The sequence below is a fragment of the Mauremys mutica genome, chromosome 22, assembly GCF_020497125.1.
Source record: "Mauremys mutica isolate MM-2020 ecotype Southern chromosome 22, ASM2049712v1, whole genome shotgun sequence".
NCBI classification, from domain to species: Eukaryota; Metazoa; Chordata; order Testudines; family Geoemydidae; genus Mauremys; species Mauremys mutica.
The window spans coordinates 14041871-14069211 of NC_059093.1; the positions used below are offsets into that span (position 1 = coordinate 14041871).

General features: G+C 41.9%; 1 protein-coding gene across 4 annotated transcripts in view; it reads left to right on the forward strand.

Annotated features, from left to right (window-relative positions):
• ARHGAP32 (Rho GTPase activating protein 32) overlaps window positions 1-27341 on the forward strand; it is a 381592-nt gene that overhangs the window by 169879 nt on the left and 184372 nt on the right. For all 4 annotated transcript variants that reach the window (XM_044997056.1, XM_044997057.1, XM_044997058.1 and 1 more), the window contains exon 3: window positions 26670-26761. In XM_044997056.1, coding sequence (XP_044852991.1) covers window positions 26670-26761 — 92 coding nt within the window. The remainder of the gene's footprint in view (window positions 1-26669; window positions 26762-27341) is intronic.

Below are 27341 nucleotides of genomic sequence, written 5' to 3' on the forward strand. Positions count from 1 at the left end.
GCCTGACTTCTGTTAGTGTAGGACTAGCTGGAGCTTGTAGTGTGTGTTCATTTTATAAATTCTAATCTGAACCAAATCGCCTTATTACCCAACTAGTCTGGTGGAAAAATTCTATTCCAATGACTGAGATATTGATTCTTTGTGTGTGGGATGGGTTTTTAATCCTCATGCTTTAGAAGAGCTGGGTACAACACCCTTCCAAGTAAACACCTGGTAGTAAAACATTCACCATCTTCATTTGTGATCAGTAAGTATTTTGTGCTTTTGTTGTGTCCCCTTTGGATTTGCAGGGCTCATTTTGCATGAGTGTCAAGGTGGGACTCTTTACCAACAATGGCAAAGATAGGCGGGTCAATATTTTAAAAGTAAGCATCATGCCCCAATCATTTTCTTACCTTTTGGTCAGATGATTCTGACTCAACCGTGTCACTTATGTAGCTTCCTGATGCCTGAATTGGCTTTTCTGGAGGAGCCGGTGCTTTTTGTCTGGAACCGATAGGCGATGCTATTGCTGGCAGGATAAATATTCTTTGTCTTCTAATTTTTCTCTTCTCTTCGCACGGTGTCATTCTCATTCTCTCTCCTTTCCCTCCCTCTGCATGCTCCTCCCCTCTCAGCACACTTCAAGCATTAGTTGATAGCAGCAGTTCTGACATCTAATAAGCTCTTCCAGCAGTACTTATCTAATGCTATTAGAGCTTCTAGTTGTCCCTGCTGAGAGAGCATGCCATGCTGTCTAGGGGGAATTTGCATTATTGCAGAGGGAGTCTGTATCTAAATCCCACACTTTGAAATGAAGAGTGGGCTTAGAAGTATATTAACTCCTCCTCCGCCACACTAGGGTGGGTGTCCTTGGCTTTTCCAGTGTTTCAGTGACCAGGACATTCAAACAATGACCTTTCAGGGTATTTCTCCATGTAAGGAATCATAATGTACTGACAGGAAGGAGTGAATACTTTGATTGGTAACACTGCATTGGAAACATGGTTTCAGATACTTCTGTGGAGGTCTTGCAGATATATCCATTATATGTTCCAGGCAACAACCCAATGAAGGTCAGAACTCTAAATCCACTGGGCTCTTCTTTAGAACTAGAACCTTTTGTCACTTGAAAAGATTTCTTGAGGTTTTCTTGGTCTGTCTTTGTGGCAAGATAAAGTCATCAGACTCCCGACAGAAGATGTGAGTAACGATGGAATTGTCCCCATCCATAAGTTATAACCCTGTCACATATGCAGCAGTATTTATACCACAACACCTTTCCAAATGACCTTTAAAGCAAGGACATTGGATACCCTGGATTCATTCTGTGCCCGACAGTGAGAAAGCATGCTTTTCAACATCACTTAGTTTCACAGAGCCAACAAGCTTTGTTGAGACTCAGTTCAGGTGAAACACAGGGCTGCTTATGAAGCCATATAAGAATCAGACAGACAGAATAATCAAGCAGGGCATTTTGAATTCAAAATCATATTTGCTAGAAGAATTGGAAGAAGGTATACCTACATGGATCACTAAAGCATGAAAGGTGATTTGATATCTGGTGGTGGTAAATTTTTGTGTTGACTGTTCTTTTATATATCGTTCAGAAAATGTGCAGATAGCAAGAGTATGTAGAAAAAGAGTTGCCATCTACCTCATAGTGGGGTTGTATCTTCATTTTACAGACAAAGAAAGAGAGCACCATGCACACTTAATATGATATTTTGTTCCAAAGTTTATTTTCAAGCAAAAACAAAAATGTTTTGGGTTCAACAGTGTTTGTGCCCCCTATTGTTTTCCTGTATCGTTTTGTCTGTTTGTGACTCTTTACCTCTCACCCATACCTGTCTCCAATCATTCCCTCCTGGATTGTTCTTCCTCTGTATGTCTCTCTTTCTGGTCTGTACCTCATACTGCTTCTTCACTGTAACTTAGCAGGTAGCTGTATAGGTACACCTTTGATACTGCATGCATGAGAACAAGGTCTGCTCCTAATCCATCTTGTTCAGCAAGCAGTGCATGCTTGTGTCCTTAGTTAGCACCATGCTTCTGAGTGCTTCCTGAGACCTTAGAGCTTGGTAGTCTTGCGTATATCACAGGTTGGACGACCCATTGCCTGTAACCTCTAGATGTGTCTCAGGACTGCAGATCTCCATTCATCGTGGGTGGGTTTTCACTTGCGATGCATAGGTGTTTGGCCTACAAAGCCTTTAGTCCTGCTGAATGAATCACAAGCCAGAAAACACACATGTATGCACATGCACGCACACACACAATTTGAATTTCAGAATCCTAGAAAAACGCACTGCCATTGCTTCAGTTATTTTTACAAGTAAATTGAGCAGATTTATTCTCTAAATCATTGATGGGTGATAAATGCAACCTCATGCTGACACTTTTAGTTACTTTTCAGAGTATGTCCACCTTTAGGTATTTGTAAAGTGCTTTGTGATGTAGAACGTGCTATAGAAGCTTTAAATATGCATGTATTTATTTGGGCTAAATTCATGGTTGTCGAATTCTGTTGATTTCAGTTGAGTTTCAACCAGAGATTACATTGACCCATTGCCATTACTGTGTTCAATCTGTGCCTTTGGTACTGTAGCATACTTGTCGTCTTGAATGTTTATGATATTCCTGGGGTGCCATAACAGGGTGACTTCTGGAGGATAGTAAGCAGCACATTTTCAGAGGCTTTTGCTTGAGGCCAAATTATCTGTATGGTAAGATTAATAATGCCAAAGAGTTGTATAATGTTCCATTCATTGAGATGGAAAGGTTGTTTTTTCAGGGGGGAGAGGAGGTTTGGGCAGAAAATCTCCACGTGTAGGAAGCAAAGCAAGCCTACTGGCATACTTTTGCGACTGTTTTTTTTTCTTCCTGCCACTGATTTACAGTGGACTAAAAGATTCACTTTTTCGAGCTTGATACCCTGTTATTTGCACCATGGTTGTTGTCTTGGCTTCACTTTTACTCATGGATATTCCTTACAGCTTGACTGTCTAGTAATTTGTGTTTAGGTAGTATCTATGCATTTTGAATGTTGGGGTGATTTTTTCCTCAGCATGCAGTGGGTGTTCTGATCTCTTGATACATGTTGCAAGGGCTTGAAGACTAGGCACATTTAATTTTAATATGGAACAGACAAAGCCGGTCTTTTATGTCACCTCTCTGTGCCTTAGTTTCCCCACTTATAAAACGGGGATAATGATACTGACTTCCTTTGCAAAGCACTTCGCCTTAGGCAGTTAATTTTTATTTGCTAGGTGAGTAAAATATCATTAGGATTTTGTTTTTCATGATCCTCATCCTGTGACAGGATTGTTGAGAAGATTTTTGCACCTGAGCTGGTAAACTTTCATTACCATTTTGCAAGGCTGCATTAACGTCTAGCATCCAGATGATAATATTACTCTTGCGTTCTTGGAAGCCATGCTCTACAAAACCCGTTTATTTCCCCATCCAGTAGTTTGCATTTTGCCTAAATTTGCAGTGCACTCAAGTACCCATATGGTCTGGAAATAGAAACCAGCAGGGATTATTTGCCCTGAGGTGGCTTTATGATAAGCAGGAGAGGTTGATTTTCATGAACCAATAGCACTAGACTTTATGACTGGCTATTTTTCTTCCTGCCTGGAATGTACCATTACTCACCACCTGACAATTCCCTCACTGCCAGCTCAATGAATCTGATTGAGGTGATCACATCTTCTCTTTGTCTAGCAACTGAATCCTTCCAGCTCAGAGTGCATTACCTACTCATTAGACCATAATGGCTGGCCATCATATTGGAGCAGTCTTTAGCATGGAGCTTTTAGCCTTACCATATAATGTAGAAATTCTGGATGTTTGTATGAAAGTTCAGACACTAATTCCTTTTTGGGACAGGTGAATTTTCCCTAGATTCGTGACAGCATCTTTCATCTAATTTATATGCTTGATGTTGCAATAGTTTGGTCATTCTTAATACACCTGGGATTCCTAGATCTATTAACATAAATATTGAGTGCATATTAACTTGCATCTTTCACATGCTGTTCTCAGCTGCCTTGATAAGACACCAGCCTGATTCTGATCTCGCATAACTTTGATAACTTCGGTGGAATTACACATGATTTACTTCAGGTGTGCAATAAAAATCAGGCCCCTACTCACCATTCAGATTACACTATGATCTTTGCTATATAAAATTAGACATCTGAGCTGGAATGAAAATCCTATCAGGCCCTTTACTGAAGCAGTGATTAGAAACCTGTGAAATCTGTCAAGTGGCTGTCTTAATACTTCCACAAGCGTCAGCTATTAGGGAGAGTATATGTCATAGCATCTGAGGCCAGATTGTTTGACATGCTGAGGCAGCTCTTCAAAGGTGCTGGACACCCCCATCTCTTAGTCAAAGCAGGTTATAAGATCAGGCGGTCTCCATGGGTCCCAGCCAGTGCCCACTGAAGTCAATATACGTGCTCTTTGTTGAGTTAAATAGGCCTTGTGTTCCCGTTGCACTAGTGAGGATGGGAAGGAGGGAGCAGGACAGAAGAGAAAGTGAGGCCTGCTAACAAAAACCTACGGCAGCAGTCCAGGTCCTTCAGCTCATAGCAAAGCTCCTGCAAAGAGCAGTTTTAATATGACACAGAAACATAAAAAGCGTGGAAAAAGCTTAGGGCACCAAAACCCTGAAATTTTCATCTGCTGCTGTAGCTTTTGTAGGACATGGCTGGTCCAACCGTCAGTCCCCAGACTAGAGGATTCCTTCTGGGTGAGAGAATACAACCACCATTGCAGACTGCAAATATATGAGTCTGCTGTTCCATGTTTTTAACTTTTGTTTTTTGTTTTTTAACACAGGAAAGGTTTAGGATGAATGTACGTTAGTAAAGAGAGTAATGTATAAAAGATGCATGTTACGTCACAACTATATTAATGCGAACTGAATTTTAGTGCGTGTTCCTCAGTTTTGCATAGTGCAAAGTTATTTTTCCCCATTTTAAGCTGTGTTTGATTCATTCAGCCTTTCTGAAAGAACTATCTTTTTCCTACTAATAAAGATGTCAGTGCCCATTTCCTGGTGTTTGCTGGGAAGTTTCACTTGAAATCATTGTTTTGTATTTCAATGGCATTTCCTCCAGCTATAGCAATGGTCATAGAAACATTTTTATATGGTTTGACTTTATCTCTCTGAAAGGCCTATTTGTCACTAATGGGTCCCCAGCCGTCAGTGCCATGCAGTGAGCCACGTCAGTCTTGTTTGGCGTGATGGCTGAACTGGCATGACAAATTTTGTTGCACTGTGGGTGATGGTGAGCGTTCATATCATAGGTCAGCATCCAGTTGTGTTTTTCTCAGTGTGTGGAAGCGACAGATGACAGATTATCTGTACGTCCAATATCTGTTAGTGGAATACTCCCATGAAATGCTCTTCGTCCAATGTTATCCAATGTGGGTGAACTCCCTGGGTGGCCATGTGACATTGTTGGAGTCCTCATTGTCTCTCCCCCAACCCAGACATGAGTTATTTCTTGCTAGGACTGAAAACACAGAAGAACAGATTTTCTAAGCATTAAAACTGAGGCTTTTCTTAGAGTCTTCACAAAAATCCAGCATATGATTATGGCTACTCCCCAAAACTAAAACCAAATCTTGTTTTAGTGGGTAAGCTGCAGATTTGTACTTTTTTAAAATAAAATCCACATTTAAGAAAAAAAAATGGGTTAAATTCATCCCTCTGTTACCTGTCTGTAACATCATTCATTTCAGCAGGGTTGCACAGAGTGCCAAGAATAGCAGCATTTGGTTCACTAAGATTATAGAATGTGTTAGCGTTAGGTTTTAGAAAAGGCGATTGCTTCCTGGATATGGTGGAGGCAGACTGACCTGTTTTAAAAAGAAAAGTGTCGTAAAGCCTGATTTCTCAAAATTAAAAATAAATAAAAATAAAAAAGTTGCCTTTGTACTTAAACACCTCCCTCCAACCTTTGCAAACATTGCAACATTGGGCATGAGAATCAAAACATGAAACTGATGAAAAGCCCAACTTTTTTTTTTCTTCATTGTACAAGGTGAGTGAAATTAAAAATTATTCTAGTTTTATACAGAGACTAAAAGCACAGTGGGGTCTTTAGACAAAGGTGCAGATAAGCCCTTGCACTGAAAACCTACCATCTAAGGAACTAATTCTGTAAACTCTTATGTACATGAATAAATTTACTCACATCAGTAGTCCTATTGACTTCTATGGGACTGTTCGTGTGCTTAGTTATCCATGGGCTTAAGTGCTTTGGATTGGGGCCTAACTAGGCAATGGAGGGGATCCAACAGCTGGCAAATGATTTAGTAGTGAAATTTATCTTGTATGTTGTTAATTCACTGTTTCTTCTGTCAGTAGATCTATGTTTTAATCCATTCTGTTTCCCAGTTTATAACTTCTTTGAGGCATTATCTAGGTGTTGGAATTCTTTTTGTTTTATTTTCTATTTAAGAATTGTGTTTGTAAGGAGAGATATGACGGGAATCGTTTTTAAAAACAAGTATAAACGGGAACCATAAAAAGTGAAGAGTTTATATAAAATTATTTGTAGCAGCCTGGGAACACGATCCTGTTCCCATTAAAGTCAATAGAAACTTGACGTCAGGGCTTGAGGTAATAAAACAGGTGAAGACTTTTAAAAAAAATATATATCCTATTTAACCTGTGCTCCATCTGAGAATGGTGAATTTCCAGAAAATGTTGATTCTGACTCTTTTCTTGTTCTAGTGCAGGGGTTCTCAAACTGGGGCTCGGGACCCCTCGGGGTCGCGAGGTTATTACATCGGGGGTTGCGAGCTGTCAGCCTCCACCCCAAACCCCGCTTTGTCTCCAGCATTTATAATGTATCAAAAAGTGTCTTTCGTTCTAGTGTCTTTTGTATGTACAGTTCTCTGAGATCAGGAATAACTATCATTTTCTAATGATCAATCTGAATGATTAGCCATTTGAATCGAAATATTAATTAGCAAGTAGTTGTGAGTTCAGGCCACTGATGCTACAGGAAATGATTAAAAATCCTATAGAAATAGCCTGTAAATTCTGTAGGGATTGTCTGCCTAATGTCACCAAGAACACCCCCCAGGCTCTCCCCTGCACTGATTCTTGAGTAAACACCTTCCCCTGACAAACACTCCAGATGCCCTCCATTTCCTCTACTTCTTATCCCTGCAGGAGAGCTTCAAGATCACATACCTTGCAGGAAAGGAAGGAGCATACAGATGTCAATTGTGGGAAGGTGGAGAAAGAGAGTGACTTCAGGCTAGGCAGCCAATAATCTTGTCACAATGTGTGTCCTGCAGCTAAAAGCTCAGGAAAATTTGGGTCGAAAATGTTGGGCCTCCAGGGTGAAATTCAGAAAAGGCACTAAATGCTTTCAGCTGCTCGCAGGACGTTTCTAGGGGCCCGAGTCACAAGTCCTTAGCCTAAGGAAATGGATGCGGTTGAAGTTTTTGTTATCGTGTTTTTCCAGAGGTGGAGTTGGCTCAATTAGAAAATTAAAAGTTAACATTACTAATTACATCAGTGGGTTGGGTTTCATTGTTCTCTTGAGCACACCACGTAGGCTCCATATAGGGGAACAGGAGTCTACCTGTCTGGAACAACTTGCATGATCGGAGCCTCAAGCATTTTCTCTTAAAACCATTACGACCCTTACTGCATTCACCATGGATTCACTCCCTAGAACCTGGCCTCCTGGACAGCCAGAGATTCAAGTGTCTGTAACAAATAGTGTTTGAGAAGGATGAAGATGAAAATTTGGCTCTAACATTTCCCACTTTATTGCACTGCCAGGTGTGATGCAACCTGGGACAGACATAGGAGGCAACTGAAGCTGAAGCGTGAAGTCTTTGATTTGTATTCATGATGTACATTTCAATCTGATGATCACCTGAATAAATTGTAGACAGGTAGAAGCAGTTTCAGTTACTCATATTTACTCTGCTTGGTGTATAAATTCCCTTTTCCAACATTCCTCCCCAATTTCATCTTAATGGTAGAAGTATATAGAGAGAGGGGTTAATGTTTTCAGGGTGTTTGATTTAGATGTCCTGAACTGTAGATTTCTGTCATCTGTTTAGACGGTGCCATTTACCATATGTTGTATCTTTCAGGTAATATTAAGCCTGGGATTTCCCCCTTTGCTCTTTCTTTTTTTAGAAAACATGTCTTATGAAGAAAGGTTGAAAGAATTGGGCATATTTAGTCAAGAAAAGTGATGACTGAGGGGAGACCTGGTATGTCTTCAAATATGCTAAAAAGGACAGTGATGGATTGCTCTCCAAGTCCACTGAGGGTAGGACAAGAAGTAATCAGCTTCCTTTGAAGCAAGGGACATTTGGGTTTGATATTAAGAAAAATGCTCTACCTATAGAGATAGTTAAGTACTGGATCAGATTACCATGGGAGGTTTTGGAATCCCTACCACTGGAAGGTTTTAAGAACAGGTCAGACAAACACCTATCAGGGATGGTCTTCTAGGTTTACTTGGGTGGTGGGGCAGGGGGGTGGACTATATGACCTCTTGGGGTTGCTTCCAACCCTGCGTTTCTTTGATTCTTTCACTGCATTCCTATCAGCCATTCGGTCTGCTGACTCCTCCAATAGCTGGTTCCTTATTTTATGCATGAGAAGCTCATACTTTCATAAATTAAGATTTATTTTTGGTTAGTATCCGCAGAGGTCACAAACGACAGGTTTTGCTGTTTCTTAATTTAGCCCATGGATAATGGAGGTGCTAATGGATGGCTGTTCTTTGGGAGACGTATTGATTTTTTTAATTTTTATTTTTTTTCCCACCCACTGCTTCCCATGGGTAAATAGCTGGCACAGATATATACAGGACTGTGTCATTGTAAGCAAATTATGCATTCTGCCCAGGTAAGCAAATGCTGACCCTAGCAGCAATACCAAGGGCTTGGAAGGTGCTGTCAAAATGGGTCTGCAGTGCTCACCCATTAGTGCGTCGGACTGTGCTGTTTGCGTTTGTGCATGCATTCTTTTCTCTTGGAATAATTCACGTATTTCTTTACACTAAGATGATCACAATAGTTTTTTTTCCCCCTTCCCTTCCAGAAAGTAATAATAAGCACTTACAAAGTGATTTGTTTTCAAAGTGCTGGACTAATACATAATAAATAACTAAGGGTCTCTGTAGGTGTTTGTAGATTGCGAAGAGGTGGTGGCTTGAGATGCTGTGAACACCAAAAAGAGCAGGAACTGTCTATTTTTAAGGCACCTAACACCTTAAATATAAGTTAATTTGGAGCACCCCAGATACCTGCGCCATCTTTCATTGGAAATTGTTTCCTCTCTCTTTCAAAATACAGTAGAATCAAAGAGTTACGAACATAAGAGTTACAAACTGACCAGTCAACCACACACCTCATTTGGAACCTGAAGTATGCAATCAGGCAGCAGCAAAAAAACCAACCAAACAAAAAACCAAACCCTACTAATACAGTACAGTACTATGTTAAACGTAACGTACTAATAAAAAGGGAAAGCAGCATTTTTCTTCTGCATAGTAAAGTTTCAAAGCTGTTTTAAGTCAATGTTCAGTAGCAAACTTTTGAAAAAACAAGCATAATGTTTTGTTGAGAGATACGAACATTTTAGGATTGCGAACAACCTCCATTCTGGAGGTGTTCATAACTCTGAGGTTCTACTATAGATCTCAAAAAGCAGTCGTCAGTCTTCATGTTTGGATAGAAAGGTAAATGTTTTGGGTTGCAGGTGAAAGGTAAATGTTTTGGGTTGCAGGTTTGGCTGGTTTGCAGCCTTTTGTGGTCACTCCACAATGAGTTTGAAGTCCTGCAGGGTAAATATAAGAGCCCAGCTGAATGAGACCTAGCAATAGGGTGACCAGGTGTCTGGTTTTCGACTGGAAAACCCCATCAAAAAAGGGACCCTAGTGGTTCCGGTCAGCATCGCCGACCAGCTCTTAAAAGTCCAGTCAGCGTTGCTGCAGTGCTCAGGCAGGCTAGTCCCTACCTGTCCTGGCTGGCACCACGCTGTGCCCTGGAAGTGGCCATCAGGTCCAGCTCCTAGGCAGGGGGGCCACGAGGCTGTGTGCGCTGCCCGAGCACTGGCTCCACACTCCCATTGGCTGGGAGCTGGGGGGCCGGGGAGAGTGCCTGCAGGCGAGCGCAGCATGTGCAGAGCCGCCTGCCGCACCTCCGTCTAGGACCTGGGTCTGATGGCTGCTTCTGAGGCGCAGCACAGTCCGCAGTGCCAGGACAGGCAGGAAGCCTGCCTTAGCCCCCCGCTGCACTGCTGACCGGGAGCTGCCAGAGGTAACCCCGTGCCCCAACCTCCTGCCCCAACCTTGAGCACCCCAAACCCAGAGCCCCCTCCTGCACTGCAAATACCCCATCCTCACCCCAAAGCCTGCACCCCCAGATGAAGCCCTCATCTCTTCCTGCACCCCAAACTCCTGCCCCAGCCCACACCCCCTTCCCACACCCTGAACCCCTATGCCCCACCCCCCAACCTGGAGCCCCCTCCTACACCCCAAATCCCTCATCCCCAGCTCCACCCCAGAGCTCGCACCCCGAGCCAGAGCCCTCACCCCCTCCTGCACCCCAATCCCCTGCCCCAACCTAGAGCCCCCTTCTGCACCCATAACCCCTCATTTCTGGCCCCATGCCAGAGCCTGCACCCCCAGTTAGAGCCCTCACCCACTCCCATACCCCAACACCCTGTCTCAGCCCAGTGAAAATGAGTGAGGGTGGGGGAGAGTGAGCCACTGAGGGAGGGGGAATGTAGTGAGCAGGGGTCAGGGCCTTGGGGAAGCGGGTGGGGCCTCAGAGAAGAGGGAGGCTAGGGGGTTTGGTTTTGTGGGATTAGAAAGTTGGCAACCCTATGAGGATGAAAGAGTTTCTGTGTGTTGGATTTTGTCAGTGGGGATGTTGTTGTTTATTTTGGCTGTGTGTTTAGAGCATTAGAACAATTTGTTAGTATCATCAGACGAAAATTTTTGAAAGCAAATGATGTAAGTAAACTCTGAGAGCCTTGTTCTCAAAATAAAGATAACACATTTCTTAGTTTCAGAGTAGCAGCCGTGTTAGTCTGTATCCGCAAAAAAAACAGGAGTACTTGTGGCACCTTAAAGACTAACAAATTTATTTTAGCATGAGCTTTCGTGAGCTAAAGCTCACTTCTTCGGATGCATAGAATGGAACACACAGACAGGAGATATTTATACTTACAGAGAACATGAAAAGGTGGAAGTATGCATACAGAGTCTAATCTGTATGTATAAATATCTCCTGTCTGTGTGTTCCATTCTATGCATCCGAAGAAGTGAGCTTTAGCTCACGAAAGCTCATGCTAAAATAAATTTGTTAGTCTTTAAGGTGCCACAAGTACTCCTGTTTTTTTTACATTTCTTAGTGGATATTTCACATGCAGGTTGAGGTTAGGGTCTCTGTCGTGCTATCCAGGGGGCTAGCCACTAAAAGGGGATCACTCTGGCGCTTTTGTCCAATAAGACTTTCATCTAGACTAGAGAAAGCACATGTGTATGTAATATACTGGTGCGGTGGGGTATACAAACTCAACACTGGCCCGGAAAAGGGGTAAGGAACAACTGTGAGTTCAATCAGCCTCCTCTAGCTTCATTTGCAATAGGTGTCAGCAGGGTAAAAATTCTTACAGAGAATTTTCTGGAGCTTCCCACATCTCCCCCCCCCTCCATGTATAAAAACTCCAGGGCCCAGCAGGGTTGCGAGGGTGTACTTGGGGCTACAGGCTTCAGCTGCAGGGCTGGGAGGGGGAGCTCGGGCCTTCTGCTTGAGGCAGGGTGATGGGGTAATTGAGCTAGGGCAGGGCTTCTCAAACTGGGGGTCGGGACCCCTCAGGGGGTCACGAAGTTATTACACGGGGGGTCACAAGCTGTCAACCTCCACCCCAAATCCCACTTTGCCTCCAGCATTTATAATGGTGTTAAATATACAAAAAAGTGTTTTTAATTTATAAGGGGGGTCGCACTCAGAGGCTTGCTATGTGAAAGGGGTCACCAGTAAAAAAGTTCGAGACCCACTGGTCTAGGGGCTTCTGCCCTGTGAGGAGGCAGGACTCTGGGCTTCAGCTGCACGGTGGGGGGATCTTGGGGCTTTAGTACCGCAGAGGGGTGTGTGTGTGCTGCCCCACAGGTTTGAAAATATGTACTTTCCCTTCTCTGTGCTTTTGAAAAGGCTTTATTTCTCTGTGCATAGTACTTTGCTTAGTTTTAAGAACAGTCCATGAAATAAAAATGACTTTCGCCCAGCATGGAGCATCCCTGGGAGTCTCTGATAATTGGGACAATCACTTAATTGGCACATTGGCTTCCACTGGAGTTTGCCAATTAAAAGGATTCAATTATACCAGAATGGAAACTGTATCTTGGGTAGTAGGCATTAATTTATGACAATCGTTTCATTTTAATTTGCAGAGCTGGAGAACTAATATTGTTTGTTCTTTATACACGCTGAAAAGAGAGCAAACCCATCTTGCAGTGCAATTTGTCACCAAGAGGAAAACTTACCAGTCGTCCAGGATTCCCTTGCATCCTTAGTATGTTGTGGTACGTAGGGTAGTGAAGAGTTCAGGATTTACCCTACGCATCATATTGTTTGAGTGCACTCAGACTTTTCCAACATGTGTACCCAGAGGAGCTGCCTGCCTTCACACATCCTCTTAGATTGTTTTCAAAAGCCCAAAGCTCAGCAATTAATAAGGAATTTCCATTCAACATGGAAGTAGTTTGTTAACTTAAGTTTTGTCCTGCTGACACTGGCAGGATCGTTGTTAAGAAGAAGAATTTGACTTGGAGATGGCTGTGAATGTGAAATGCTTTGAAAGGGAGGGTGTAAAGGAAGGCTTCTGTGATTAGGGAAGGTACCCCCTTTAAAGGTAACAATGTCTATTAAAGTTCTGCCAGAAATGTTTTTCTTTTTCAGATGTTTTCTCTTTCTCATCTGTCTTATTGCTAATGTGCTGGTCACCTATCTTTTGTCATTTGTGTGGATCTTTGCACCTAGAAATAAGCAAAGCTGGGTGGCCATTCAAGGTCTTTTGCCCTCATGGACATGTGCTACGTAAGCCCATGGTGCACCAGTGTCTGTCTTGGAATGAACAACCGTGCACTGCAGTAAATGCAGTCTCTTGCAATGTGAGATAGTTGGGGTCATGTGTTTGCATAACAGCACCGGCAACTCTTCCCTTTTAGTTTTAAAGAGGCAAATAAACAAACAAATGATGGTACTGCGCTGAAATTTTGAATGCACTCTTATAATTCAAAGCTAAGGTTGCCACGGCACCGATAATCCTCTGCCACATTGTGTACAAAGGTATAAAAGTGTTTTAATGTGCATTATGCAAAATGTGCCTATGCATATGGTACTGTACATATACTGCTCTACTAAACGGCATGCATAATTTCCATATTAACTGTAATTTGGCAAAGAAGGCCAAGTTATGATTAGTGTGGGAACTGAGGCTCTGAATTTCATGATGTTTGTGTATGCAGTGTAGTTGTAGCCATGTCAGTCCAGAGTATTAGAGAGACAAGATGGGTGACATATCTTTTATTGGACCAACTCTCACCAACAGAAGTTGGTCCAGTAAAAGATACTGCCTCAACCACCTTGTCTTTATGATGTTTGTGTGTTAGAATCTTTGCATTAAAATACAAATCCTTTCATAGGTCTCTGTTGTATATTGAGCATCTTATGGTTGCTCTCTGTGTCTCAGCCCAGTTTCTTACAGGTGACAACAACCTGAGTTGGGACACATCTGTCATGATTCAAGGTGCAAAGGATGGGATTAACATTGGAGAATGAACTATCCTCTCACCTTTGGAGATGGTCCCTTTTTAGGCACCTTGTAATGCTGCAGTGTGGGAAATGCTGCAATTGTCTAAGAAGCTGTGCTTCCTTGCTAGGTAAGACTCTAGATTTCTAGGGCTGTCAATCAGTTTTCACCAGCACTAGATTGCTTAGAAGAAAAAGAAATCTATGTGGGAGTTGAAGAAATTGGCTTCTTTATAAGGAACCTTTTTAAAAATCAACGTCCTTTGACAAATCATGAAAAGGTGGTGTTTAACTTTCTCTTATTTATTTTCCAAACCTAGGGATGGATCTTAATTGCAATTCAACTGTGGTGGGGAAGTTCAGTATTTTGTAATGGCTTCAAGCTTGAATATTCTATTTAGCACTTGAAATACATCCAGAGAGTGCAGAAAGAGGCAGAGAGCAGTTTCTGTATCACTGTTAATACATTTGCAGCATTTACAAAAAAAAAAAAAATCAATAAACCACTCGTAGTGGGAAGAATTCATTCTCTGGCATGATTCAACAACGGTCAATTGTAAAACAATTAATTAGCCACTGAAAGTTATGGAGACCTTTAGTTTGAACTATTGTCCAGTACATTCAGTTTAACACTCCCTTATTAGGTTTTTGCCAGTTGTGGTGGTGGTGTAATTTTGCATAGTGGTACATATTGTAAAGTGGGCAAGCTATCTTGGTAGGTGTTTGTACAGATAATGTAGTTGTGGAGGATTTTGAGCACAATTCCGGGGATAACTTTCATTTAATAGCCTTAATTTCTTTGTGTTGGTCATAGAGTTTTAGTAACAAAGTTGGCATGGACCGTGCTGCCAGGCTTTTCCATTCATCAGAGTTTTTAAGCTGCTTGATCAGATTCACCCTGCAGACCAAGTTGTGTATCATTTAGTTCCTTTACCCAGGTCTGTATTAAGGCATAGGCACTACATGTTTGGAGGTGTTCTGAAATAATAGCTCGGTGAGGTGTGAACTGCCCTTGCATCTAAGTGGAATGCTAACTCTCAAGAACCCATGCTCTAGCGGAGCCTAGCAATATCGCCCACCAGAGGACTCTGTGTGTGTGGCCGCAGGGGGGCCCATCTCATGGTACGCTCAGGATTCTCTTAAAATTGCAGCCCTGCCCCTTTACCTTTGGCTTTCCACTTGGTCACTTCCCAAGTGGAAATCAAACCATTCACATATAAAGTGTGGGATTTTTGAAAAGGCTTGATGTTTGACTAATGCTGCTGCTGTTGGACTCAATGGTAAAAATCCCACTAATTTCAAAGTGCTGAGCACTTTTGAAAATCTCAGCCTAAAGATCTCATAATGATCTTGTATTGGTGTATCAGGAGAAGAGTTAAATCTAATTTACACTGGTATAAGTGAGATCAGAAGTAGGGCATATGAGTCAAATTTTACTTAAAATTATGCCAGTGCAAATCTGGAGTAACTCCAGTGGTTTAAACGGAGTTACTCTAGGGTTATATCAGTGTACCTCAGAACAGGGCCTAAGATTTTGTCCTACCCCAATACAGTCATCTCTCTCAGACACTCATACTACAATCTGGCCATACATCCTCACAATTGTCTTGATCATTCTGTTTCAAACAAGCTGAGAGCTAGAGAGAAGGGGAACTTTTGGTTCTGAATTTCCTCTTGTTCTAGTATGTGGCCTAAACTGCAAACAAGAAATTACTGCTCTGCTTGAAAGCATCTAGTGAGACTATTTGGCATTGTTAGAGAACAATTGTAACTATTAATTCTTAGTTTGTCGTACAGCATTTTTCCTTCTGTTTATATGTGGTCAGCTGAGTACTATTGGTTACTGAAACTGGATATGACGTACTGTATTACAGCTACATACATTTTAGGGATAGCCTGGTTTTACCTCAGCCTCTTGGTGCTGTAGTCTAAACATGTGGGAGATGCATGGTCGAAAAAGTCCATGATTTAAAACTCTTAAAAATCTAGTCTCTGCAGGAGAGAAGGAGAATTTCCTTGGAGGATTAAAGGCTAAGCCATCAGTTTCTGGAGAATCCCAGTTTTCATTTAAAAAAAAAAACAAAAAAAACAAATGAACAAAATGTTGCTAGCTGCCTTCCTGATTCTGCTGACACCACTACAGCCTCTGTTGCTGCTCTTAGCTTTCCCAAGCAGCAGTAAAATTAAGTTAATTAAACTCTGGTCAGTTTAACTTCTGCTATTCAGAACCTTGTGGATGGTTAATGGCATGTTATTGGTGTGTGTATATAACTTACGTTGCTGTGACATTCAGGTGTGCAAAATAAATGGATCTTACACCAGTTGTACATTCAGAATCTATTTAAAGTGCCTGCAACTCCCATGGAAGTCAAAATCTGGGCCCAGTTTTGCTCTCAGTGGCAGAAGCATATGACAGGGTTGAGTATCAATTGCTTTTCCTTCTGCCATCCCAGCTTCTGCCCCTTCTCTCCCCCTACTGCGTATCCAAATCACTTGGTTTGTAGACACACCATTTATGACCATCTTACTCATTGCCATTTACATCATCACTGAATACGACCAAGGGACATCCACTAAAGTTTCAACTGTTTGTTCTGAGCTGACTTCAGCCCAGTAATTTGATTCTTTTTCCATGTAAAAGAAATTGTATTTCAGCACAACAACCCAAAGCCTCCCTTGTTCTTTTGTATTTAAACTGAAGTAAATCAATTGACTATAGAAATTGTCCTCTTAACAGCGTTTTTTTTATTTAAATAGCGAGTAACTGAAATCAAGGCATGATGTTCATTGGATGTTCTGTTCCCTGTGGTTTGTTCTCAGATACATTCTGTAAGCTGTACAGAAGACTTTAACCCTGGCTGCCTTTCCCACGCATATTGTATGTGAGGTTTTTGTTTCTTAAAGTACATTCCTTAGCCAATATATTGTTAAGTAGGGCAGTGTACTGTATGCAGCTCCCTGTGTTAAACTCTTCTTTGTGAATGGTAATAAAGGGTTCTCACTGTAGCCTGTCCAGAGCAGTGTCAGATCCAACCTTAAGGCTCCCAGGTAGTTATCATGCTCATGTTGTCCTTAGGAGCTAACCAGTCATTTGGCTTGGTGCATCTGTTGTCTCTTTGAAAAAACAAACCTCATCTATGAAATAACAGATAGGAAATGCAAGTGTGGGACTTCTTGTTGGGAAGAACCACCACAGTACAGATGAAATTCACCCCCGTATAGAAGGCCAGCAGAAAGCCTATGCATCATTTGAGTCCCACTAAGTGGGACTTAAATTTTGTGTAAATCTTATGCTTGCCCTCTGTACAAGGATGAATTTCACATACCGTGCAAGGGTGTGTTCGGAGGTGCTGCAGCATATGTCACTCTGCATGACAGGCTCCATTTCCAGGACTTGTATTACATACTATCCTTAGGCCCAGAGCACTGGATCCTTGCTTTTAGTGACATATATGCAGAGCAGATCAATATATGCTGAAAACTCCAACTGAAGAATGAGATGAATAACCATGAGTGAGTGTGAGCTACGTTTTTCATAACCTGTAGAGGTACATGAGGCCAGTAAATGATAAATGAATGACCCACTCCTCATCCAAAATACTACTGCTGCTCTGAAGATAGGCGCATTCCTTAAAATTTGCCTGCTCGTGGTAGTATTTAAAAGTCTATCTTTGGAGAGAAGATGCTAGGAATGGGAAAATGCATCCTGTGTAGTCCTTGAAAGAGAATAATTCACTGTAAATTATACCATGCAATAATTATTGGCTAAAAAAATTCAACCACAGTGACAAAGAATGTGAAAAATGCAGTTGAACATTCTAAACTCCAAAAATAATACAAATCAAAAAAATTTTTTTTTTAAATCTTAGTTTCTGAGTGCCAGAATTGGCAGTGTTTAGAGTTGATGCACTGTACTGACAGCAGGCACCACCCCTTCTTTCACTAGCTCTTTTCTATCATATTTCTCTCATCTACTACGAGCTTTAGAAGAGGCACAGGCAGCTGAATTGCTCTCTTTATTCTCTTGAGCAAAAGGGTTGTCCCATTGTAGGAATAGCTGTCCACAAATAAATAGTAATATTTGCATTTCTCCAGTGCCTTTCATCCAAAAAGAGAGTGACCAGATGTCCCGATTTTATAGGGACAGTCCTGATATTTGGGGCTTTGTCATACATAGGTGTCTATTTTACACACACACACTCTTACACTTTTCACTTTTCACATGGTCCCGCGAAAGTTGCTGCGAGGGAGCTTCCAAGCGTGGGGCCTGGGGCGGAGCTGGAGCCAGGCAGCGACGGGATGAATGAATGGTCACTCTATCCAAGAACTCAAAAGTACTTCAAGAGACTTCGATGACTGTGACCCTATAACATCCTTGTGGGGTCTCTTAGAGCATGTCTACACTTACCTCAGGAGCGATTGATCCAGCAGGGGTTGATTTAAATTGGCCGCCGAGTGCTCTCCCGTCGACTCCAGTACTCTACTGTAGCGAGAAGTGTAGGCGTAGTCGATGGGGGAGCGGCAGCATTCGACCTACTGCAGCGAAGACACTGCAGTAAGTAGTATCAGAGGGGTAGCCGTGTTAGTCTGGATCTGTAAAAGCAGCAAAGAGTCTTGTGGCACCTTATAGACTAACAGACGTTTTGGAGCATGAGCTTTCGTGGGTGAATACCCACTTCGTCAGATGCATGCAGTAAGTAGCTCTTAGTACGTCGACTTCAGCTATGCTATTTTCGTGGCTTTCCCAAGGTGAGGTAATAATTCTGTGACAGAACTGAGAACCGATCCCATGTCTCCCTGAATCTCCAGTCTTGTGTCTTAATCAGCGAGACAACACATTCTCCAATTAAATTGACAAGAATTTCTCGCTCTGCTTTAAAAAACACAAGAAACATGTGGCTTCCCAGTGTGACATAACTAGACCTTTTCATGCCTTTGTGCAGTGGGGATCAAAGAACTCTGCATTGGGTGAGGAACAAGGAGAAGATTTAATAATACTGATTTTTTTTTTGTACAGTAGCTTGTTTTTTGGTAACAGTTTGACAGAGTTCACAATCCTTTATTCATTCCTGAAAACGCCTTTGTGACCTGCACTAAGTTCTCACGGCTATTTCTCTGCACAAAGTGGCATGAGTTGCTGTAATTAAAGAGTATATCAGGACCTTCAGTCCCTACTTGCTGTATCTGGAATGTGAAATGTATTTAATCCTTTCTAACTGCAGTGTGGGGCCCCATTCTTTTCTGTGTGAGGGTGCACTAGATTACACAATTATGCTCCTGTACCAGAAGAGAGCCCTTGGTTAGCAGTTCTGTATAGCTGTAGGTGATTCTTCAGTGTGCAACTGCTGCACTCTGCTGATCACGCCATGAATAGCATCTAAATCCAATGAAGTTTTGCAAACAGACTCAAGTTGGAAATCCATTTTTCCTCCCCTTTTGGAAGCTGCACAGAGGATCAGCTCAAAGTGGTGCATAGGGCTTGCAGTGAGCTCTGCACAGGTAGGAGTAGCTCCATGGAACTCAGTGGGACTAAGACTATGTGTAGTTTGCAGGATTCAAACTTGACACTGCAAGTTCAGACTGTAAAAGAGAAAGTGGGGACAAATATTCTGATAACAGGATGGCACGGTTACTTGGTCATCAAAGTAGACTAACATTCAAAGGTAATATTTACAATTTTCTTTGAAGAACACACGTCACAATTCCACCTTGAGGTTACACTGTTCACAGCAGAGCGTGGAGTGTGGGAGGAGCAAATCTTAGGAAGCTGGTTACCCCTCCCTGATTCTCTGCTGAGCAAATCTCAGGAAACCAGTTACAGCTCCCTCATTCTCTGCTAAGCCCCAGGATGGCATAGAGTAGCCTGGAGACAATCTGCCCTAGGCACCAATACAGCAGCTGACGATTCCTGGAGAGCTTTGTTCTCCAACCTTTCCTCTTGCCCTTCCCCTCCACACCTGCAACATGCGCCTGCACCAGGGTCTGCAGGGAGGGAGATGTAGGAGCTGCTTCTGTCCATGCGGGGCACTCCCATATGCTAGGGGAGGCTTTGAATCCCTTTGTGCCACCTTGTTAATTGTTACCAATGCTGAAACGCTTTTATCAGACTGTTCTCTAATTTTACTTGTAATAGCAAATCGGGCGTCTTGTCTTCTGTGCTTGAAAGGAACATTTTCTGATAAACCTAGTCAGGTTTGTTTTGAGCGAGAACCCTTTCATGCTCTGGTATGCTGTGAACTTGTTGGATTTAAATTATTTATGCCTGAGAGATTTTGTGTCATTTAAATTTCACTTCAGCTACGCTAAATAACGATTGCAGATATCAAGGCCAAACATTTCAAATCTGGGTGCTGAAAATGAGGCAACGCAGGAAGTGAATATTACAAGTGCTGTAACCCCACGGTGCTCACTGAATTTAGGAGTAACATTTTCCAATGCACCCAAGTGACCTAAGTGTTTAAGTCTCATTGACTTCCAGGTGGATTTAGGCATCTAAATCACATAGGTTAGCCTTTTCAAAAGCATATCTATGCCTAAATATGGCCTTAAGTGCCTAACTTAAGGCACCCAAAGTTTGAAAATATTGGCCCAGTTGTTTATGGTGAATGCATGGGTTTTGAGTGTATGAACATCATCTTATGCCATGTGAATGTTTTAGTTCTGGGTTTAACTTAAAAAATGTTATTGGTAAAAAATTTCAGTGTTGGCTTTTGTTCTGCACCAGGATGAAACTGAGACCTCAAAAATTGTTGGGGGAGGGGGCAGGGGAGAGATGCACGTTCCATTCTCCCTCCCAACAGCCCTCAACTAAGTGGTTAGGGCACTTGCTTGGAATAGGGGGACCTCAGGTTCAAATCCTTGCTTTCCCTGCTTTATCCCACGTGAGGGAAGTTCCCTAACCCCCAAGTTGTAGTCGCTCCCTCAATCTCTCCTGTTGTATATAAATAATTAACTCTTCAGTGGGCCAGAGAGAGAGGCAGGCAGAGCAGGGACTTGCACCTGTCCTGTCCACATAGTAGCTAAGTGCCCCAAACTGCTTGGGCTATTGGCAGGTCTGGCAGGGTCTCTCTGGTTTTGACCAGAAATTCCATCCTCGACCTAATGGAAAAATGTTTGTTGGAAAGTTCCCGATTGCCTCTAGTTAAAACCACTCTCTTGCCATGGAAAGGCTTGATTCAGAACCCATAGAAATCAATAGAGTGGGCTTTGGATCAGGCCTTAACTTGTTTAACTTGTTTTGGACCAATGCAGATTGAAACAGCAGTGACATTTAGCCATGAGAATTGGAGTAAATAATTTGCATAAGCAGATTGATTATGCAGTTCCTAGTTTTCCACAGGACACCGATGCATAAAAAATAAGAAATGAAAAGTAGCAGCTGCAGCGGGTCGCTAGCTAATTTTCAAATGTAAAGAATTCAGCTGTTTCAAAATGATATTTAAAAACAAATTACTGTGACAAGGAGCAGAAAAGATGACAAATTCCTTTGTAGCGGATTTTGTTTATATTCGGAGAGAAAAATAATTTAGGATGACGATTTCCATGAAAGGTTTCAGAGCAAAACAAGTGTAAACTGATAATGGGAACTTCAATGTGTGCATGTTTGGGATGGAAAGTAATTGCATTTATTTGTGAGGCACACAGTTATATAATTGCAATAAGTACGTGCTGTTATTATTTATCTCCATTTTTCTTCTTCCATCAACCAAACTTTCTTTTTTCTGGCAGTACTTCCAGTAGTAACTTCTGACATGGATGAGAACCATCATCCCACTAATGCTTCCTGATTTAAGATTTCTCTGTGAGCCCACTGGGTTGCTTTTCTGCAGCAAACCCTTGATTTTAACACTGAAAAAAATATATATTGTATCTCATTGTGGACCATCTAAATGAATAAACACCGATGGGATAGAGAGAGACATGGATCTTTTTCCAGTATGATTTGAACATAATTCAGTTGGGAAGGGAGAGCGCAAGATGAGTTTTCCAAAGATAAATGCTGGCTCTGAAGTGTTCTGTGCTGTGCGCTTTGCCTACTCTGCTTTGAGTCCGACACAGGGTGATCTTTATCTACTGCTGTTATTTGGCTCTGAGCACATCTTTTCCTGTCAGTTTCACTTACCTGGTTTCACATGGCACCAGCTTCTACTGCGAATGGGAGATGGAAAATTATTTTTCATCCCAGAAAAGTTCCTTTCCATGGAAATCAAGGCAGGCAATATATTTCAGGCTCTACCTAAAAAATGCTTACAGGAATGGCTCATTTATTGCTGTAGTTAGTTATTGTATTATGTAAAAGAGCGATAACACATATTGCATTGGCTGTCTTCTTAACACTGGAATTCACGAGACCCTCAAGTGTTTTTTTAACACTATTGACCAAATTAATTGTAATTAAATGCAGATAGGTCAGGGATTGCCTTATTTAAGGAATTAAATATTGTACTTGTTTTTCTGCGATGTGTACTGGATGTTTTACACATAAACTCTTTGTGAGACAATGGTGTTAAAATATTGCTTAGGCTATCAAAAGCTCAGTTATGAGAAGAGCTGAATGTCTTCAGCTCCAGTTTAAATCAATAGTGCCCAAAGGTGGAGGAGGCGTCGTTCTTAATTGCAGTAACCCTTCGCTTTCCAGGGCAGTGCTTAATGCAACTAGAGTGGAATTTGACTCTGTGGGGAGAACCTGTACAGCACTTAAGTCCTACGTGAGCCCTCAGGGATTTCACCCCGTTGCTTAAAGTCCTTATCCTTGTTGCATAGACCTCTTATTTAAAAAAAGAAACCAAGTAATGGATGGTGGATACTTCTGAGTAATCATTTTTCAGCTGTTCGCAGAGGCGATCAGATTTTATCCCCCTTGGTCAGAGATGATTGGTTTCTTGAAGGGGACAAGAACGATCCCCTTTCCCACATCCCATTTATGGTACTGCACAATTTGACAAGGTGCTTCATGGAGGTTGCCTGCTTTTTCTCTGAAGTTTCAGGTGTTGGCGAATGGTAGCTGCAGGGTACTGTGCAAGGGTAGGCCCCTAACCTGATCTGTAATGGCAACACCAATGTTATTGGGAAGATTTGTCTGAAACTGAGTCTTGCGTGTTTCGTATACCATATAGTGTGCCATTACCTTGTATTATAATGGTCTCTTTGGGGCAAAGGCCATGTCTTTTCCCATGTTTGTAAATCACACTGTACACTTCCTCTCTATTAAACTTAACTTCTGGCAGCTGTTCAGCTCTGGTCAGAGACCTCTCTGCGGACATGTTTAGGAATATAAGAATGGCATTCTGGAGCAGAGCACTGGTCCGTCTACTCCCAACATTGGTGAATCGGTTTCACTCAGTGTCCCCGTTGTTCTTGCCTTATGAGAGAAGGTAAACTGAAGTGCCTGCTTTACCATCTCTATGCCAGCCATTGTTTTGGACACCACTCCTGTTTTATAGTTTTGTATGTGAAGCAGGAAATACTGTATCTGACGTCTGCATTCTGCACTGGGCTCTCTCCACTGCTCTTGCCATGGTCACTAATGAGCTGCTCCTGGCCAAGACCAAGGATCATTGCTTTGTCCTTGCCCTCTCTGCTGACTTGGACATAACTGGTTCCCTCCCCTTCCCATTATGGGCCCAACCTAAAACCCATGCAAGTAAATTGAAACACTCCCATTGGCTTGTACTTATATAGACCTCATCACTGTGGTTCCTCACCGTTTTTAATGTGTTTATCCTCACAACACCTCTAAAGTAGGGCAGTGCTATTATATCCATTTTACAGATGGAAACCTGAGGCACAGAGAGGCTAAGTGATTTGCCCAAGGTCACACAGGAAGTCTCTAGCAGAGCAGGGAATTGAACCCAAGTTTCTCAAGTCCTAGGCTGGTGCCCTAACCTGTGGACCATTGTACCTCTCTTATATAGATATATAGCAAATTCTATGTAACAATGAGCACCACTCAGGCCTGATTCTCCTCACACTTAAACACATATTTTTTCCATGGCCTTCAGTGGAGATATTCCCAATTTAGCCTGCTGCAAGTGAGGAGGAAAATTGGGCTTCTCATGACCTTTTGCTGTTGTAGCCCCAGTCCTAGCATTGTTTATTGCCATCCATCACTCTGTTACATCCTTATTTATATGGGAAACTGCTCAGGGCAGGGACATGTTAAATGGGCTGTAAGGTGCTGTGTATGTCTGTGCCACTTCATTCATTTTTCTGCAGTGAAAATAATTTTTAAAGATTTAAAAGCTAGTCATAGAATCATAGAATCTCAGGGTTGGAAGGGACCTCAGGAGGTCATCTAGTCCAACCTTCTGCCCAAAGCAGGACCAATCCCCAATTAAACCATCCCAGCCAGGGCTTTGTCAAGCCTGACCTTAAAAACCTCTAAGGAAGGAGATTCCACCACCTCCCTAGGTAACCCATTCCAGTGCTTCACCACCCTACTAGTGAAAAAGTTTTTCCTAATGTCCAACCTAAACCTCCCCCTCTGCAACTTGAGACCATTACTCCTTGTTCTGTCATCTGTCACCACTGAGAACAGTCTAGATCCATCCTCTTTGGAACCCCCTTTCAGGTAGTTGAAAGCAGCTATCAAATCCCCCCTCATTCTTCTCTTCTGCAGGCTAAACAATCTCAGTTCCCTCAGCCTCTCCTCGTAAATCATGTGCTCCAGCCCCCTAATCATTTTTGTTTCCCTCCGCTGGACTCTCCAATTTATCCACATCCTTCTTGTAGTGTGGGGCCCAAAACTGGACACAGTACTCCAAATGAGGCCTCACCAGTGCTAAATAGAGGGGAATGACCACATCCCTCGATCTGCTGGAAATGCCCCTACTTATACAACCCAAAATGCCATTAGCCTTCTTGGCAACAAGGGCACACTGTTGACTCATATTCAACTTTTCGTCCACCGTAACCCCTAGGTCCCTTTCTGCAGAAAGGGCTTAGGGCTACACCAAAGCCGTGGGTGCCAAACCTCCTGAATTATGGCATATTTCCAGTCAATCTGGATTTTGAGAAAGGGACCCATCTCTATTAAATAGCCAAGGTGGGAATTTCTCTTCTTGATAGGTTGCAGAGCATACAGGAACTATCACGGGGGTGGGGGGGGGGGAATATACACACAGGTATAATTAAAGCTGGAGTAACCCATTTGCCCATGGCTTGGTACATAAACAGTCTTCCCTATAGTGAGAATAAAAAGGTTAATATGAAACAGTACTACACAGAATGATATAGACAGGTACATGTTTTAATTTTATTTTTATCTGTTAAATATAAAGAGAACACGAGAAGAAAACTGGAATGTAAGGTTGAAAGAGAATTTGGTTCTCTGATAATGCTAAAAATAATTCCAGTTTCTCCTGACCTCATTGGAACTCCTTAATGTCTGTCTAGCATCTAGCATTAAAATATGAACAAAATCTATTTAAAAATGTATGGACGGTTATTGCAAATAGCAAAATGAATGTGTCAGCCCTGTTTCCTATGTAAATTTCTGGACCAATGAACATCCTCATGGAGGACTTTCTGAGCACCAGGTCTGTGAGTTAAATGTTTTTGATCCTGAGATATTTCAAATAATCAAAGCCACAACACATAAAGGTGAAATTCTTCCCCAGGTGAACAACTTTGTGACTCTGTGCTATACATTTGTATCTTACTGAAATATAAATTAAATAGAAATCCCACCCACAAACATACCTTTTGATCTGTCTGGGATGTAAAAGATCATTTATATAGTATACTTCTACCTCGTTATAACGCCACCCAATATAACACGAATTCAGATATAACGTGGTAAAGCAGTGCTTGGGGGATCCGCACTCCAGCGGATCAAAGCAAGTTCGATATAACACGGTTTCACCTTTAACACGGTAATATTTTTTGGCTCCCGAGGACAGCATTATATTGAGGTAGAGCTGTATTAGAAATCATGTAAAATTGGCAAACCATTATGGAAAACAGCTCTGTTAAAACAAAATGATTTTAATTCCTATATGTATATACCCAGGAAGCTCTTAATTATTCCAGTGTAAGCTATGTGATGTATCGAGAACTTGCGAGATAACTTAGGTCTTAAATAACATCAACATTTTTTGAGGGAGGCTAAGATGAGAACTGAATGGCACAGATACAACTCACATTTATCCGGATGAGTGGAGCAAAATATTACATGTACATTTCACTCTTTCTTTTCAGGACTGAAATGCCATTAGATGACAGAGTAGGAAAATTAAGTGTCTGGAATGGGTATGGATAGAAGATTATGAATGTTAAACCATCACATAAATTGAAAGCTTCTGCCACCCACAGAATAACACAGATGTAAATTTTTTGATGCCTTTTCATTGCCTCTTTTATTATTGATTCATGGAATTTTTTTAAATATATTTGTTTGCTTAGGCCCAGATTTTTTTTAAGTATTTCAAAAAATTCTTCCATATTTAGGCACACAAGTAGCTAACCTAATTTTCAACAGTGCTGGGTACCAAGCAGCTTCAGCGGTGTTGGAAGTCAAGAAGCTTAATTAGGAGCCTAAATGTGGTTTTGGAAGCCTAAAGTTAGGCTGCTAGTTTTGAAAATCTCATCCTTTTCCCTCTTTTTCTTTGGGTCTATAATGCATTGGCTCTCCCAGTAATTAGTGAGAATTAGCAAGGTTGTATGTAAGCAGCTAACCATATTTTAGGTCGGAATCCCTGGATTCATTCTTTCTGTGCTGCAAGTTACTAAAGTATGTCTTGCATACATACGTGAGAATTGCACAGACAGTGCATGTATTTATCTAGTGTTGGAGGCACCAAAGTGTAATGTTCGATCAAATGTAACGTTTCTCTTTCCTCCCCCCTTTTTTTTTGTGTGTGTATGTGTAGGCGAGAGGTGCAGATATCCCTGAGATTCCAGGGGAGCTGCCACTTCGGACGTGCGGCAGCACAGCGAGCATGAAAGTGAAGAATGTGAAAAAGTAAGAGCAATGCGTTCATTTTGTGAGTTAATTCTGTAGCTTTTCTGTCATCTGTGCTCTAACTTCTGTGATTCTAGCTGTGCTCAAGACTGTCATAGTGCAGTAGAGCCCCAGTGCATCCAGAAGCCAGGCCGTAAGCACTAAAGGATTTCTGGTAGTCTCCTTATCAGAGCAGTGTGGACCTGCTGCCTGTGAAAAGCAAAACTTCTGGTCGGCATGCTCTAAGTATTAAGGCTTGGGATGGATGAAGCTTATAGAGGTGGAGGTTTTGTAAACCTTACACACTTGCTTTTGGGGAGAAGGGTTGCAAAGCTAGTTTGAATTTTGAATCTCACTCTGGCTGTCATTTAAACCGTGGGGTTTCCCCCTAAAAGATGATTCATTTAAAAAAAAAAAAGCTCAAGGCAAGCCTGTGCAAGGTACAAGTGTAATACTTCCCCTGTACTCCTGACACAGAGGAAAAGCTAAATTTTTCTCTCAGTGTCTCTGCTCCGTTTTTCAGTTTCTTTTTTCCACTGTACCTGCCCACTGCTGTTTTCACGCTACTTTTTCCACTGAACTGTTTTTTTTCTCTCTGCCC